Source organism: Echiichthys vipera (assembly GCF_963691815.1).
Source record: "Echiichthys vipera genome assembly, chromosome: 7".
Taxonomy (NCBI): domain Eukaryota; kingdom Metazoa; phylum Chordata; class Actinopteri; order Perciformes; family Trachinidae; genus Echiichthys; species Echiichthys vipera.
The window spans coordinates 90,001-105,000 of NC_139832.1; the positions used below are offsets into that span (position 1 = coordinate 90,001).

A 15,000-nucleotide genomic window follows, 5' to 3' on the forward strand; every position below is an offset into this window, starting at 1 on the left:
TGTTTACCTGAGTGTGGTGTTGTTTAGGTGTTGTTTACCTGAGTGTGGTGTTGTTCAGGTGTTGTTTACCTGAGTGTGGTGTTGTTCAGGTGTTGTTTACCTGTGTGTGGTGTTGTTCAGGTGTTGTTTACCTGAGTGTGGTGTTGTTCAGGTGTTGTTTACTTGAGTGTGGTGTTGTTTAGGTGTTGTTTACCTGTGTGTGGTGTTGTTCAGGTGTTGTTTACCTGCAGGTGGCTGACGATGCAGAACGGTTCGGGTCGGTTCAGTCCACAAGTGGAGGTGGATGACAGTTGGTGAGCTCGGCCAATCAGAAGGTCTCCTGTTGCCGGGTAACAGCTACCCTCTGTGCACACGTCCCTGAGCTCTGGGAGGATGACATCACCCTGGGCCCCTCCCACTGAAGCCCCGCCCTCCTGAGCGCCGGCCATCATCTGCAGAGCTGAGAGCATAAACGTGTGTTAAAGTGTCCTCTAGGAGCATAAACGTGTGCTAAAGTGTCCTCTAGGAGCATAAACGTGTGTTAAAGTGCCCTCTAGGAGCATAAACGTGTGTTAAAGTGTCCTCTAGGAGCATAAACGTGTGTTAAAGTGTCCTCTAGGAGCATAAACGTGTGTTAAAGTGTCCTCTAGGAACATAAACGTGTGTAAAAGTGTCCTCTAGGAGCATAAACGTGTGTTAAAGTGTCCTCTAGGAGCATAAACGTGTGTTAAAGTGTCGTCTAGGAGCATAAACGTGTGTTAAAGTGTCCTCTAGGAGCATAAACGTGTGTTAAAGTGTCCTCTAGGAGCATAAACGTGTGCTAAAGTGTCCTCTAGGAGCATAAATTTGTGTTAAAGTGTCCTCTAGGAGCATAAACGTGTGTTAAAGTGTCCTAGGAGCATAAACGTGTGTTAAAGTGTCCTCTAGGAGCCTAAACGTGTGTTAAAGTGTCCTCTAGGAGCATAAACGTGTGTTAAAGTGTCCTCTAGGAGCATAAACGTGTGCTAAAGTGTCCTCTAGGAGCATAAACGTGTGTTAAAGTGTCCTCTAGGAGCATAGACGTGTGTTAAAGTGTCCTCTAGGAGCATAAACGTGTGTTAAAGTGTCCTCTAGGAGCATAAACGTGTGCTAAAGTGTCCTCTAGGAGCATAAACGTGTGCTAAAGTGTCCTCTAGGAGCATAAACGTGTGTTAAAGTGCCCTCTAGGAGCATAAACGTGTGCTAAAGTGTCCTCTAGGAGCATAAACGTGTGTTAAAGTGCCCTCTAGGAGCATAAACGTGTGTTAAAGTGTCCTCTAGGAACATAAACGTGTGTAAAAGTGTCCTCTAGGAGCATAAACGTGTGTTAAAGTGTCCTCTAGGAGCATAAACGTGTGTTAAAGTGTCGTCTAGGAGCATAAACGTGTGTTAAAGAGTCCTCTAGGAGCATAAACGTGTGTTAAAGTGTTCTCTAGGAGCATAAACGTGTGTTAAAGTGTCCTCTAGGAGCATAAACGTGTGCTAAAGTGTCCTCTAGGAGCATAAACGTGTGTTAAAGTGTCCTCTAGGAGCATAAACGTGTGTTAAAGTGTCCTCTAGGAGCATAAACGTGTGTTAAAGTGTCCTCTAGGAGCATAAACGTGTGTTAAAGTGTCCTCTAGGAGCATAAACGTGTGTTAAAGTGTCCTCTAGGAGCATAAACGTGTGTTAAAGTGTCCTCTAGGAACCAAAACGTGTGTTAAAGTGTCCTCTAGGAGCATAAACGTGTGTTAAAGTGTCCTCTAGGAGCATAAACGTGTGTTAAAGTGTCCTCTAGGAGCATAAACGTGTGTTAAAGTGTCCTCTAGGAGCATAAACGTGTTAAAGGTGAACTCTAGGAGCATAAACGTGTGTTAAAGTGTCCTCTAGGAGCATAAACGTGTGTTAAAGTGTCCTCTAGGAGCATAAACGTGTGTTAAAGTGTCCTCTAGGAACCAAAACGTGTGTTAAAGTGTCCTCTAGGAGCATAAACGTGTGTTAAAGTGTCCTCTAGGAACATAAACGTGTGTTAAAGTGTCCTCTAGGAGCATAAACGTGTGTTAAAGTGTCCTCTAGGAGCATAAACGTGTTAAAGGTGAACTCTAGGAGCATAAACGTGTGTTAAAGTGTCCTCTAGGAGCATAAACGTGTGTTAGTGTCCTCTAGGAGCATAAACGTGTGCTAAAGTGTCCTCTAGGAGCATAAACGTGTTAAAGGTGAACTCTAGGAGCATAAACGTGTGTTAAAGTGTCCTCTAGGAACCAAAACGTGTGTTAAAGTGTCCTCTAGGAGCATAAACGTGTGTTAAAGTGTCCTCTAGGAGCATAAACGTGTGTTAAAGTGTCCTCTAGGAGCATAAACGTGTGTTAAAGTGTCCTCTAGGAGCATAAACGTGTGCTAAAGTGTCCTCTAGGAGCATAAACGTGTGTTAAAGTGAACTCTAGGAGCATAAACGTGTGTTAAAGTGTCCTCTAGGAACATAAACGTGTGTAAAAGTGTCCTCTAGGAGCATAAACGTGTGTTAAAGTGTCCTCTAGGAGCATAAACGTGTGCTAAAGTGTCCTCTAGGAGCATAAACGTGTGTTAAAGTGTCCTCTAGGAGCATAAACGTGTGTTAAAGTGTCCTCTAGGAGCATAAACGTGTGCTAAAGTGTCCTCTAGGAGCCTAAACGTGTGTTAAAGTGTCCTCTAGGAGCATAAACGTGTGTTAAAGTGTCCTCTAGGAGCATAAACGTGTGTTAAAGTGTCCTCTAGGAGCATAAACGTGTGTTAAAGTGTCCTCTAGGAGCATAAACGTGTGTTAAAGTGTCCTCTAGGAACCAAAACGTGTGTTAAAGTGTCCTCTAGGAGCATAAACGTGTGTTAAAGTGTCCTCTAGGAGCATAAACGTGTGTTAAAGTGTCCTCTAGGAGCATAAACGTGTGTTAAAGTGTCCTCTAGGAGCATAAACGTGTTAAAGGTGAACTCTAGGAGCATAAACGTGTGTTAAAGTGTCCTCTAGGAGCATAAACGTGTGTTAAAGTGTCCTCTAGGAGCATAAACGTGTGTTAAAGTGTCCTCTAGGAACCAAAACGTGTGTTAAAGTGTCCTCTAGGAGCCTAAACGTGTGTTAAAGTGTCCTCTAGGAGCATAAACGTGTGTTAAAGTGTCCTCTAGGAGCATAAACGTGTGTTAAAGTGTCCTCTAGGAACATAAACGTGTGTTAAAGTGTCCTCTAGGAGCATAAACGTGTGTTAAAGTGTCCTCTAGGAGCATAAACGTGTTAAAGGTGAACTCTCGGAGCATAAACGTGTGTTAAAGTGTCCTCTAGGAGCATAAACGTGTGTTAGTGTCCTCTAGGAGCATAAACGTGTGCTAAAGTGTCCTCTAGGAGCATAAACGTGTTAAAGGTGAACTCTAGGAGCATAAACGTGTGTTAAAGTGTCCTCTAGGAACCAAAACGTGTGTTAAAGTGTCCTCTAGGAGCATAAACGTGTGTTAAAGTGTCCTCTAGGAGCATAAACGTGTTAAAGTGTCCTCTAGGAGCATAAACGTGTGTTAAAGGTGAACTCTAGGAGCATAAACGTGTTAAAGTGTCCTCTAGGAGCATAAACGTGTTAAAGGTGAACTCTAGGAGCATAAACGTGTTAAAGGTGAACTCTAGGAGCATAAACGTGTGTTAAAGTGTCCTCTAGGAGCATAAACGTGTGTTAAAGTGTCCTCTAGGAGCATAAACGTGTGCTAAAGTGTCCTCTAGGAGCATAAACGTGTGCTAAAGTGTCCTCTAGGAGCATAAACGTGTGTTAAAGTGCCCTCTAGGAGCATAAACGTGTGCTAAAGTGTCCTCTAGGAGCATAAACGTGTGTTAAAGTGCCCTCTAGGAGCATAAACGTGTGTTAAAGTGTCCTCTAGGAACATAAACGTGTGTAAAAGTGTCCTCTAGGAGCATAAACGTGTGTTAAAGTGTCCTCTAGGAGCATAAACGTGTGCTAAAGTGTCCTCTAGGAGCATAAACGTGTGTTAAAGTGTTCTCTAGGAGCATAAACGTGTGTTAAAGTGTCCTCTAGGAGCATAAACGTGTGCTAAAGTGTCCTCTAGGAGCATAAACGTGTGTTAAAGTGTCCTCTAGGAGCATAAACGTGTGTTAAAGTGTCCTCTAGGAGCATAAACGTGTGTTAAAGTGTCCTCTAGGAGCATAAACGTGTTAAAGGTGAACTCTAGGAGCATAAACATGTGTTAAAGTGTCCTCTAGGAGCATAAACGTGTGCTAAAGTGTCCTCTAGGAGCATAAACGTGTGTTAAAGTGTCCTTTAGGAGCATAAACGTGTGCTAAAGTGTCCTCTAGGAGCATAAACGTGTGTTAAAGTGTCCTCTAGGAGCATAAACGTGTGTTAAAGGTGAACTCTAGGAGCATAAACGTGTTAAAGTGTCCTCTAGGAGCATAAACGTGTTAAAGGTGAACTCTAGGAGCATAAACGTGTTAAAGGTGAACTCTAGGAGCATAAACGTGTGTTAAAGTGTCCTCTAGGAGCATAAACGTGTGTTAAAGTGTCCTCTAGGAGCATAAACGTGTGTTAAAGTGTCCTCTAGGAGCATAAACGTGTTAAAGTGTCCTCTAGGAGCATAAACGTGTGTTAAAGTGTCCTCTAGGAGCATAAACGTGAGTTAAAGTGTCCTCTAGGAGCCTAAGCGTGTGCTAAAGTGTCCTCTAGGAGCATAAACGTGTGTTAAAGGTGAACTCTAGGAGCATAAACGTGTTAAAGTGTCCTCTAGGAGCATAAACGTGTTAAAGTGTCCTCTAGGAGCATAAACGTGTTAAAGGTGAACTCTAGGAGCATAAACGTGTTAAAGGTGAACTCTAGGAGCATAAACGTGTTAAAGGTGAACTCTAGGAGCATAAACGTGTTAAAGGTGACTCTAGGAGCATAAACGTGTGTTAAAGTGTCCTCTAGGAGCATAAACGTGTGCTAAAGTGTCCTCTAGGAGCATAAACGTGTGTTAAAGTGTCCTCTAGGAGCATAAACGTGTTAAAGTGTCCTCTAGGAGCATAAACGTGTTAAAGGTGAACTCTAGGAGCATAAACGTGTGTTAAAGTGTCCTCTAGGAGCATAAACGTGTGTTAAAGTGTCCTCTAGGAGCATAAACGTGTGTTAAAGTGTCCTCTAGGAGCATAAACGTGTGTTAAAGTGTCCTCTAGGAGCATAAACGTATGCTAAAGTGTCCTCTAGGAGCATAAACGTGTGTTAAAGTGACCTCTAGGAGCATAAACGTGTGTTAAAGTGTCCTCTAGGAGCATTAACGTGTGCTAAAGTGTCCTCTAGGAGCATAAACGTGTGTTAAAGTGTCCTCTAGGAGCATAAACGTGTGTTAAAGTGTCCTCTAGGAGCATAAACGTGTGTTAAAGTGTAGGAGCATAAACGTGTGTTAAAGTGTCCTCTAGGAGCATAAACGTGTGTTAAAGTGTCCTCTAGGAGCATAAACGTGTGTTAAAGTGTCCTCTAGGAGCATAAACGTGTGCTAAAGTGTCCTCTAGGAGCATAAACGTGTGTTAAAGTGTCCTCTAGAAGCATAAACGTGTGTTAAAGTGTCCTCTAGGAGCATAAACGTGTGCTAAAGTGTCCTCTAGGAGCATAAACGTGTGTTAAAGTGTCCTCTAGGAGCATAAACGTGTGTTAAAGTGAACTCTAGGAGCATAAACGTGTGTTAAAGTGTCCTCTAGGAGCATAAACGTGTGTTAAAGTGTCCTCTAGGAGACTAAACGTGTGTTAAAGTGTCCTCTAGGAGCATAAACGTGTGTTAAAGTGTCCTCTAGGAGCATAAACGTGTGTTAAAGTGTCCTCTAGGAGCATAAACGTGTTAAAGTGTCCTCTAGGAGCATAAACGTGTGTTAAAGTGTCCTCTAGGAGCATAAACGTGTGTTAAAGTGTCCTCTAGGAGCATAAACGTGTGTTAAAGTGTCCTCTAGGAGCATAAACGTGTGTTAAAGTGTCCTCTAGGAGCATAAACGTGTGCTAAAGTGTCCTCTAGGAGCATAAACGTGTGTTAAAGTGTCCTCTAGGAGCATAAACGTGTGTTAAAGTGTCCTCTAGGAGCATAAACGTGTGTTAAAGTGTCCTCTAGGAGCATAAACGTGTGTTAAAGTGTCCTCTAGGAGCATAAACGTGTGTTAAAGTGTCCTCTAGGAACATAAACGTGTGTTAAAGTGTCCTCTAGGAGCATAAACGTGTGTTAAAGTGTCCTCTAGGAGCATAAACGTGTGTTAAAGTGTCCTCTAGGAGCATAAACGTGTGCTAAAGTGTCCTCTAGGAGCATAAACGTGTGTTAAAGTGTCCTCTAGGAGCATAAACGTGTGTTAAAGTGTCCTCTAGGAGCATAAACGTGTGTTAAAGTGTCCTCTAGGAGCATAAACCTGTGTTAAAGTGTCCTCTAGGAGGATAAACGTGTGCTAAAGTGTCCTCTAGGAGCATAAACGTGTGTTAAAGTGTCCTCTAGGAGCATAAACGTGTGCTAAAGTGTCCTCTAGGAGCATAAACGTGTGCTAAAGTGTCCTCTAGGAGCATAAACGTGTGTTAAAGTGTCCTCTAGGAGCATAAACGTGTGTTAAAGTGTCCTCTAGGAGCATAAACGTGTGTTAAAGTGTCCTCTAGGAGCATAAACGTGTGTTAAAGTGTCCTCTAGGAGCATAAACGTGTGCTAAAGTGTCCTCTAGGAGCATAAACGTGTGTTAAAGTGTCCTCTAGGAGCATAAACGTGTGTTAAAGTGTCCTCTAGGAGCATAAACGTGTGCTAAAGTGTCCTCTAGGAGCATAAACATGTGTTAAAGTGTCCTCTAGGTGCATAAACGTGTGCTAAAGTGTCCTCTAGGAGCATAAACGTGTGTTAAAGTGTCCTCTAGGAGCATAAACGTGTGTTAAAGTGTCCTCTAGGAGCATTAACGTGTGCTAAAGTGTCCTCTAGGAGCATAAACGTGTGCTAAAGTGTAGGAGCATAAACGTGTGTTAAAGTGTCCTCTAGGAGCATAAACGTGTGTTAAAGTGTAGGAGCATAAACGTGTGTTAAAGTGTCCTCTAGGAGCATAAACATGTGTTAAAGTGTCCTCTAGGAGCATAAACGTGTGTTAAAGTGTCCTCTAGGAGCATAAACGTGTGCTAAAGTGTCCTCTAGGAGGATAAACGTGTGTTAAAGTGTCCTCTAGGAGCATAAACGTGTGCTAAAGTGTCCTCTAGGAGCATAAACGTGTGCTAAAGTGTCCTCTAGGAGCATAAACGTGTGTTAAAGTGTCCTCTAGGAGGATAAACGTGTGCTAAAGTGTCCTCTAGGAGCATAAACGTGTGCTAAAGTGTCCTCTAGGAGCATAAACGTGTGCTAAAGTGTCCTCTAGGAGCATAAACGTGTGTTAAAGTGTCCTCTAGGAGCATAAACGTGTGTTAAAGTGTCCTCTAGGAGCATAAACGTGTGTTAAAGTGTCCTCTAGGAGCATAAACGTGTGCTAAAGTGTCCTCTAGGAGCCTAAACGTGTGTTAAAGTGTCCTCTAGGAGCATAAACGTGTGTTAAAGTGTCCTCTAGGAGCATAAACGTGTGTTAAAGTGTCCTCTAGGAGCATAAACGTGTGTTAAAGTGTCCTCTAGGAGCATAAACGTGTGTTAAAGTGTCCTCTAGGAACCAAAACGTGTGTTAAAGTGTCCTCTAGGAGCATAAACGTGTGTTAAAGTGTCCTCTAGGAGCATAAACGTGTGTTAAAGTGTCCTCTAGGAGCATAAACGTGTGTTAAAGTGTCCTCTAGGAGCATAAACGTGTTAAAGGTGAACTCTAGGAGCATAAACGTGTGTTAAAGTGTCCTCTAGGAGCATAAACGTGTGTTAAAGTGTCCTCTAGGAGCATAAACGTGTGTTAAAGTGTCCTCTAGGAACCAAAACGTGTGTTAAAGTGTCCTCTAGGAGCCTAAACGTGTGTTAAAGTGTCCTCTAGGAGCATAAACGTGTGTTAAAGTGTCCTCTAGGAGCATAAACGTGTGTTAAAGTGTCCTCTAGGAACATAAACGTGTGTTAAAGTGTCCTCTAGGAGCATAAACGTGTGTTAAAGTGTCCTCTAGGAGCATAAACGTGTTAAAGGTGAACTCTCGGAGCATAAACGTGTGTTAAAGTGTCCTCTAGGAGCATAAACGTGTGTTAGTGTCCTCTAGGAGCATAAACGTGTGCTAAAGTGTCCTCTAGGAGCATAAACGTGTTAAAGGTGAACTCTAGGAGCATAAACGTGTGTTAAAGTGTCCTCTAGGAACCAAAACGTGTGTTAAAGTGTCCTCTAGGAGCATAAACGTGTGTTAAAGTGTCCTCTAGGAGCATAAACGTGTTAAAGTGTCCTCTAGGAGCATAAACGTGTGTTAAAGTGTCCTCTAGGAGCATAAACGTGTGTTAAAGGTGAACTCTAGGAGCATAAACGTGTTAAAGTGTCCTCTAGGAGCATAAACGTGTTAAAGGTGAACTCTAGGAGCATAAACGTGTTAAAGGTGAACTCTAGGAGCATAAACGTGTGTTAAAGTGTCCTCTAGGAGCATAAACGTGTGTTAAAGTGTCCTCTAGGAGCATAAACGTGTGCTAAAGTGTCCTCTAGGAGCATAAACGTGTGCTAAAGTGTCCTCTAGGAGCATAAACGTGTGTTAAAGTGCCCTCTAGGAGCATAAACGTGTGCTAAAGTGTCCTCTAGGAGCATAAACGTGTGTTAAAGTGCCCTCTAGGAGCATAAACGTGTGTTAAAGTGTCCTCTAGGAACATAAACGTGTGTAAAAGTGTCCTCTAGGAGCATAAACGTGTGTTAAAGTGTCCTCTAGGAGCATAAACGTGTGCTAAAGTGTCCTCTAGGAGCATAAACGTGTGTTAAAGTGTTCTCTAGGAGCATAAACGTGTGTTAAAGTGTCCTCTAGGAGCATAAACGTGTGCTAAAGTGTCCTCTAGGAGCATAAACGTGTGTTAAAGTGTCCTCTAGGAGCATAAACGTGTGTTAAAGTGTCCTCTAGGAGCATAAACGTGTGTTAAAGTGTCCTCTAGGAGCATAAACGTGTTAAAGGTGAACTCTAGGAGCATAAACATGTGTTAAAGTGTCCTCTAGGAGCATAAACGTGTGCTAAAGTGTCCTCTAGGAGCATAAACGTGTGTTAAAGTGTCCTTTAGGAGCATAAACGTGTGCTAAAGTGTCCTCTAGGAGCATAAACGTGTGTTAAAGTGTCCTCTAGGAGCATAAACGTGTGTTAAAGGTGAACTCTAGGAGCATAAACGTGTTAAAGTGTCCTCTAGGAGCATAAACGTGTTAAAGGTGAACTCTAGGAGCATAAACGTGTTAAAGGTGAACTCTAGGAGCATAAACGTGTGTTAAAGTGTCCTCTAGGAGCATAAACGTGTGTTAAAGTGTCCTCTAGGAGCATAAACGTGTGTTAAAGTGTCCTCTAGGAGCATAAACGTGTTAAAGTGTCCTCTAGGAGCATAAACGTGTGTTAAAGTGTCCTCTAGGAGCATAAACGTGAGTTAAAGTGTCCTCTAGGAGCCTAAGCGTGTGCTAAAGTGTCCTCTAGGAGCATAAACGTGTGTTAAAGGTGAACTCTAGGAGCATAAACGTGTTAAAGTGTCCTCTAGGAGCATAAACGTGTTAAAGTGTCCTCTAGGAGCATAAACGTGTTAAAGGTGAACTCTAGGAGCATAAACGTGTTAAAGGTGAACTCTAGGAGCATAAACGTGTTAAAGGTGAACTCTAGGAGCATAAACGTGTTAAAGGTGACTCTAGGAGCATAAACGTGTGTTAAAGTGTCCTCTAGGAGCATAAACGTGTGCTAAAGTGTCCTCTAGGAGCATAAACGTGTGTTAAAGTGTCCTCTAGGAGCATAAACGTGTTAAAGTGTCCTCTAGGAGCATAAACGTGTTAAAGGTGAACTCTAGGAGCATAAACGTGTGTTAAAGTGTCCTCTAGGAGCATAAACGTGTGTTAAAGTGTCCTCTAGGAGCATAAACGTGTGTTAAAGTGTCCTCTAGGAGCATAAACGTGTGTTAAAGTGTCCTCTAGGAGCATAAACGTATGCTAAAGTGTCCTCTAGGAGCATAAACGTGTGTTAAAGTGACCTCTAGGAGCATAAACGTGTGTTAAAGTGTCCTCTAGGAGCATTAACGTGTGCTAAAGTGTCCTCTAGGAGCATAAACGTGTGTTAAAGTGTCCTCTAGGAGCATAAACGTGTGTTAAAGTGTCCTCTAGGAGCATAAACGTGTGTTAAAGTGTCCTCTAGGAGCATAAACGTGTGTTAAAGTGTAGGAGCATAAACGTGTGTTAAAGTGTAGGAGCATAAACGTGTGTTAAAGTGTCCTCTAGGAGCATAAACGTGTGTTAAAGTGTCCTCTAGGAGCATAAACGTGTGTTAAAGTGTCCTCTAGGAGCATAAACGTGTGCTAAAGTGTCCTCTAGGAGCATAAACGTGTGTTAAAGTGTCCTCTAGAAGCATAAACGTGTGTTAAAGTGTCCTCTAGGAGCATAAACGTGTGCTAAAGTGTCCTCTAGGAGCATAAACGTGTGTTAAAGTGTCCTCTAGGAGCATAAACGTGTGTTAAAGTGAACTCTAGGAGCATAAACGTGTGTTAAAGTGTCCTCTAGGAGCATAAACGTGTGTTAAAGTGTCCTCTAGGAGACTAAACGTGTGTTAAAGTGTCCTCTAGGAGCATAAACGTGTGTTAAAGTGTCCTCTAGGAGCATAAACGTGTGTTAAAGTGTCCTCTAGGAGCATAAACGTGTTAAAGTGTCCTCTAGGAGCATAAACGTGTGTTAAAGTGTCCTCTAGGAGCATAAACGTGTGTTAAAGTGTCCTCTAGGAGCATAAACGTGTGTTAAAGTGTCCTCTAGGAGCATAAACGTGTGCTAAAGTGTCCTCTAGGAGCATAAACGTGTGTTAAAGTGTCCTCTAGGAGCATAAACGTGTGTTAAAGTGTCCTCTAGGAGCATAAACGTGTGTTAAAGTGTCCTCTAGGAGCATAAACGTGTGTTAAAGTGTCCTCTAGGAGCATAAACGTGTGTTAAAGTGTCCTCTAGGAACATAAACGTGTGTTAAAGTGTCCTCTAGGAGCATAAACGTGTGTTAAAGTGTCCTCTAGGAGCATAAACGTGTGTTAAAGTGTCCTCTAGGAGCATAAACGTGTGCTAAAGTGTCCTCTAGGAGCATAAACGTGTGTTAAAGTGTCCTCTAGGAGCATAAACGTGTGTTAAAGTGTCCTCTAGGAGCATAAACGTGTGTTAAAGTGTCCTCTAGGAGCATAAACCTGTGCTAAAGTGTCCTCTAGGAGCATAAACGTGTGTTAAAGTGTCCTCTAGGAGCATAGACGTGTGCTAAAGTGTCCTCTAGGAGCATAAACGTGTGCTAAAGTGTCCTCTAGGAGCATAAACGTGTGTTAAAGTGTCCTCTAGGAGCATAAACGTGTGTTAAAGTGTCCTCTAGGAGCATAAACGTGTGTTAAAGTGTCCTCTAGGAGCATAAACGTGTGCTAAAGTGTCCTCTAGGAGCATAAACGTGTGTTAAAGTGTCCTCTAGGAGCATAAACGTGTGTTAAAGTGTCCTCTAGGAGCATTAACGTGTGCTAAAGTGTCCTCTAGGAGCATAAACGTGTGCTAAAGTGTAGGAGCATAAACGTGTGTTAAAGTGTCCTCTAGGAGCATAAACGTGTGTTAAAGTGTCCTCTAGGAGCATAAACGTGTGTTAAAGTGTAGGAGCATAAACGTGTGTTAAAGTGTCCTCTAGGAGCATAAACGTGTGTTAAAGTGTCCTCTAGGAGCATAAACGTGTGTTAAAGTGTCCTCTAGGAGCATAAACGTGTGTTAAAGTGTCCTCTAGGAGCATAAACGTGTGTTAAAGTGTCCTCTAGGAGGATAAACGTGTGTTAAAGTGTCCTCTAGGAGCATAAACGTGTGCTAAAGTGTCCTCTAGGAGCATAAACGTGTGTTAAAGTGTCCTCTAGGAGGATAAACGTGTGCTAAAGTGTCCTCTAGGAGCATAAACGTGTGTTAAAGTGTCCTCTAGGAGCATAAACGTGTGCTAAAGTGTCCTCTAGGAGCATAAACGTGTGCTAAAGTGTCCTCTAGGAGCATAAACGTGTGTTAAAGTGTCCTCTAGGAGCATAAACGTGTGTTAAAGTGTCCTCTAGGAGCATAAACGTGTGTTAAAGTGTCCTCTAGGAGCATAAACGTGTGTTAAAGTGTCCTCTAGGAGCATAAACGTGTGCTAAAGTGTCCTCTAGGAGCATAAACGTGTGTTAAAGTGTCCTCTAGGAGCATAAACGTGTGTTAAAGTGTCCTCTAGGAGCATAAACGTGTGCTAAAGTGTCCTCTAGGAGCATAAACGTGTGTTAAAGTGTCCTCTAGGAGCATAAACGTGTGTTAAAGTGTCCTCTAGGTGCATAAACGTGTGCTAAAGTGTCCTCTAGGAGCATAAACGTGTGCTAAAGTGTCCTCTAGGAGCATAAACATGTGTTAAAGTGTCCTCTAGGTGCATAAACGTGTGCTAAAGTGTCCTCTAGGAGCATAAACGTGTGTTAAAGTGTCCTCTAGGAGCATAAACGTGTGTTAAAGTGTCCTCTAGGAGCATTAACGTGTGCTAAAGTGTCCTCTAGGAGCATAAACGTGTGCTAAAGTGTAGGAGCATAAACGTGTGTTAAAGTGTCCTCTAGGAGCATAAACGTGTGTTAAAGTGTAGGAGCATAAACGTGTGTTAAAGTGTCCTCTAGGAGCATAAACATGTGTTAAAGTGTCCTCTAGGAGCATAAACGTGTGTTAAAGTGTCCTCTAGGAGCATAAACGTGTGCTAAAGTGTCCTCTAGGAGGATAAACGTGTGTTAAAGTGTCCTCTAGGAGCATAAACGTGTGCTAAAGTGTCCTCTAGGAGCATAAACGTGTGCTAAAGTGTCCTCTAGGAGCATAAACGTGTGTTAAAGTGTCCTCTAGGAGGATAAACGTGTGCTAAAGTGTCCTCTAGGAGCATAAACGTGTGTTAAAGTGTCCTCTAGGAGCATAAACGTGTGCTAAAGTGTCCTCTAGGAGCATAAACGTGTGCTAAAGTGTCCTCTAGGAGCATAAACGTGTGTTAAAGTGTCCTCTAGGAGCATAAACGTGTGTTAAAGTGTCCTCTAGGAGCATAAACGTGTGTTAAAGTGTCCTCTAGGAGCATAAACGTGTGTTAAAGTGTCCTCTAGGAGCATAAACGTGTGCTAAAGTGTCCTCTAGGAGCATAAACGTGTGTTAAAGTGTCCTCTAGGAGCATAAACGTGTGTTAAAGTGTCCTCTAGGAGCATAAGCGTGTGCTAAAGTGTCCTCTAGGAGCATAAACGTGTGTTAAAGTGTCCTCTAGGAGCATAAACGTGTGTTAAAGTGTCCTCTAGGAGCATAAACGTGTGCTAAAGTGTCCTCTAGGAGCATAAACGTGTGTTAAAGTGTCCTCTAGGAGCATAAACGTGTGTTAAAGTGTCCTCTAGGTGCATAAACGTGTGCTAAAGTGTCCTCTAGGAGCATAAACGTGTGTTAAAGTGTCCTCTAGGAGCATAAACGTGTGCTAAAGTTTCCTCTAGGAGCATAAACGTGTGTTAAAGTGTCCTCTAGGAGCATAAACGTGTGTTAAAGTGTCCTCTGAGCATAAACGTGTGTTAAAGTGTCCTCTAGGAGCATAAACGTGTGTTAAAGTGTCCTCTAGGAGCATAAACGTGTGTTAAAGTGTCCTCTAGGAGCATAAACGTCTGCTAAAGTGTCCTCTAGGAGCATAAACGTGTGTTAAAGTGTCCTCTAGGAGCATAAACGTGTGTTAAAGTGTCCTCTAGGAGCATAAACGTGTGCTAAAGTGTCCTCTAGGAGCATAAACGTGTGTTAAAGGTGAACTCTAGGAGCATAAACGTGTGTTAAAGTGTCCTCTAGGGGCATAAACGTGTGTTAAAGTGTCCTCTAGGAGCATAAACGTGTGTTAAAGTGTCCTCTAGGAGCATAAACGTGTGTTAAAGTGTCCTCTAGGAGCATAAACGTGTGCTAGAGTGTCCTCTAGGAGCATAAACGTGTGTTAAAGTGTCCTCTAGGAGCATAAACGTGTGTTAAAGTGTCCTCTAGGTGCATAAACGTGTGTTAAAGGTGAACTCTAGGAGCATAAACGTGTGTTAAAGTGTCCTCTAGGAGCATAAACGTGTGTTAAAGTGTCCTCTAGGAGCATAAACGTGTGTTAAAGTGTCCTCTAGGAGCATAAACGTGTGTTAAAGTGTCCTCTAGGAGCATAAACGTGTTAAAGGTGAACTCTAGGTGTCTCCTGATTGAATCATGGTCAAAGATTAAATCAGATGTTTTTGTTTCACTGATTAAATCTTTTTTTCTTCTTTGTTTGTTTAAATGAAGTTTTCAGGTTTTTCTCAGTTTAAAACTTTTAAAGTTTAAATCTTTAAACTTTTAAAACTTTAAAACTTTAAAACTTTAAAACTTTAAAAACTTTAAACTTTAAAAACTTTAAACTTTTAAAACTTTAAAACTTTAAAACTTTAAAAACTTTAAAACTTTAAAACTTTAAACTTTAATAAAAAGCAGATTCATAAAATGTGAAATTTTCAGTTTCACTTTAACAACTTTTTTATTATTTTAATGTTTTTTTTAAACAAAATTTAACTTTAAAAAGTTTAAACTCACCGAGCAGCGCCGCGAGCTGGAGCTGCAACATGCTGCTGGTCCCAGACCTGATCCTGGACCCGGTCCTCAAACTGATCCTGGACCCGGTCCGCAAACTGATCCTGGACCCGGTCCGCAAACTGATCCTGGACCCGGTCCGCAAACACTCCAGAACACAGACCCGGTCTTCAAACACAGACCTGGTCCTCAAACTGATCCTGGACCTCAAACTGATCCTGGACCTGGTCCTCAAACTGATCCTGAACCTGGTCCTCAAACCGATCTTAGACCTGGTCTTCAAACTGATCCTGGACCTGGTCCTCGAGCACCGCAGAGTCCAGACCTCTTCAAACCTCCAGAGTCCTGAGTCGCTTCCGGTCCGTGCAGAGCTG

General features: G+C 42.4%; 1 protein-coding gene across 1 annotated transcript in view; it reads right to left on the bottom strand.

Moving 5' to 3' along the window:
- The window catches only part of lamb1a (laminin, beta 1a), a 63,028-nt gene that overhangs the window by 48,014 nt on the left and 14 nt on the right, over positions 1–15,000 (bottom strand). Inside the window, exons 1-2 of the mRNA XM_083916749.1 lie at positions 14,630–15,000; positions 225–439 (exon numbers count right to left, since the gene is read on the bottom strand). The exon at positions 14,630–15,000 is cut by the window's right edge and continues 14 nt beyond it. Coding sequence (XP_083772875.1) covers positions 225–439; positions 14,630–14,660 — 246 coding nt within the window. The 5' untranslated portion in view covers positions 14,661–15,000. The remainder of the gene's footprint in view (positions 1–224; positions 440–14,629) is intronic.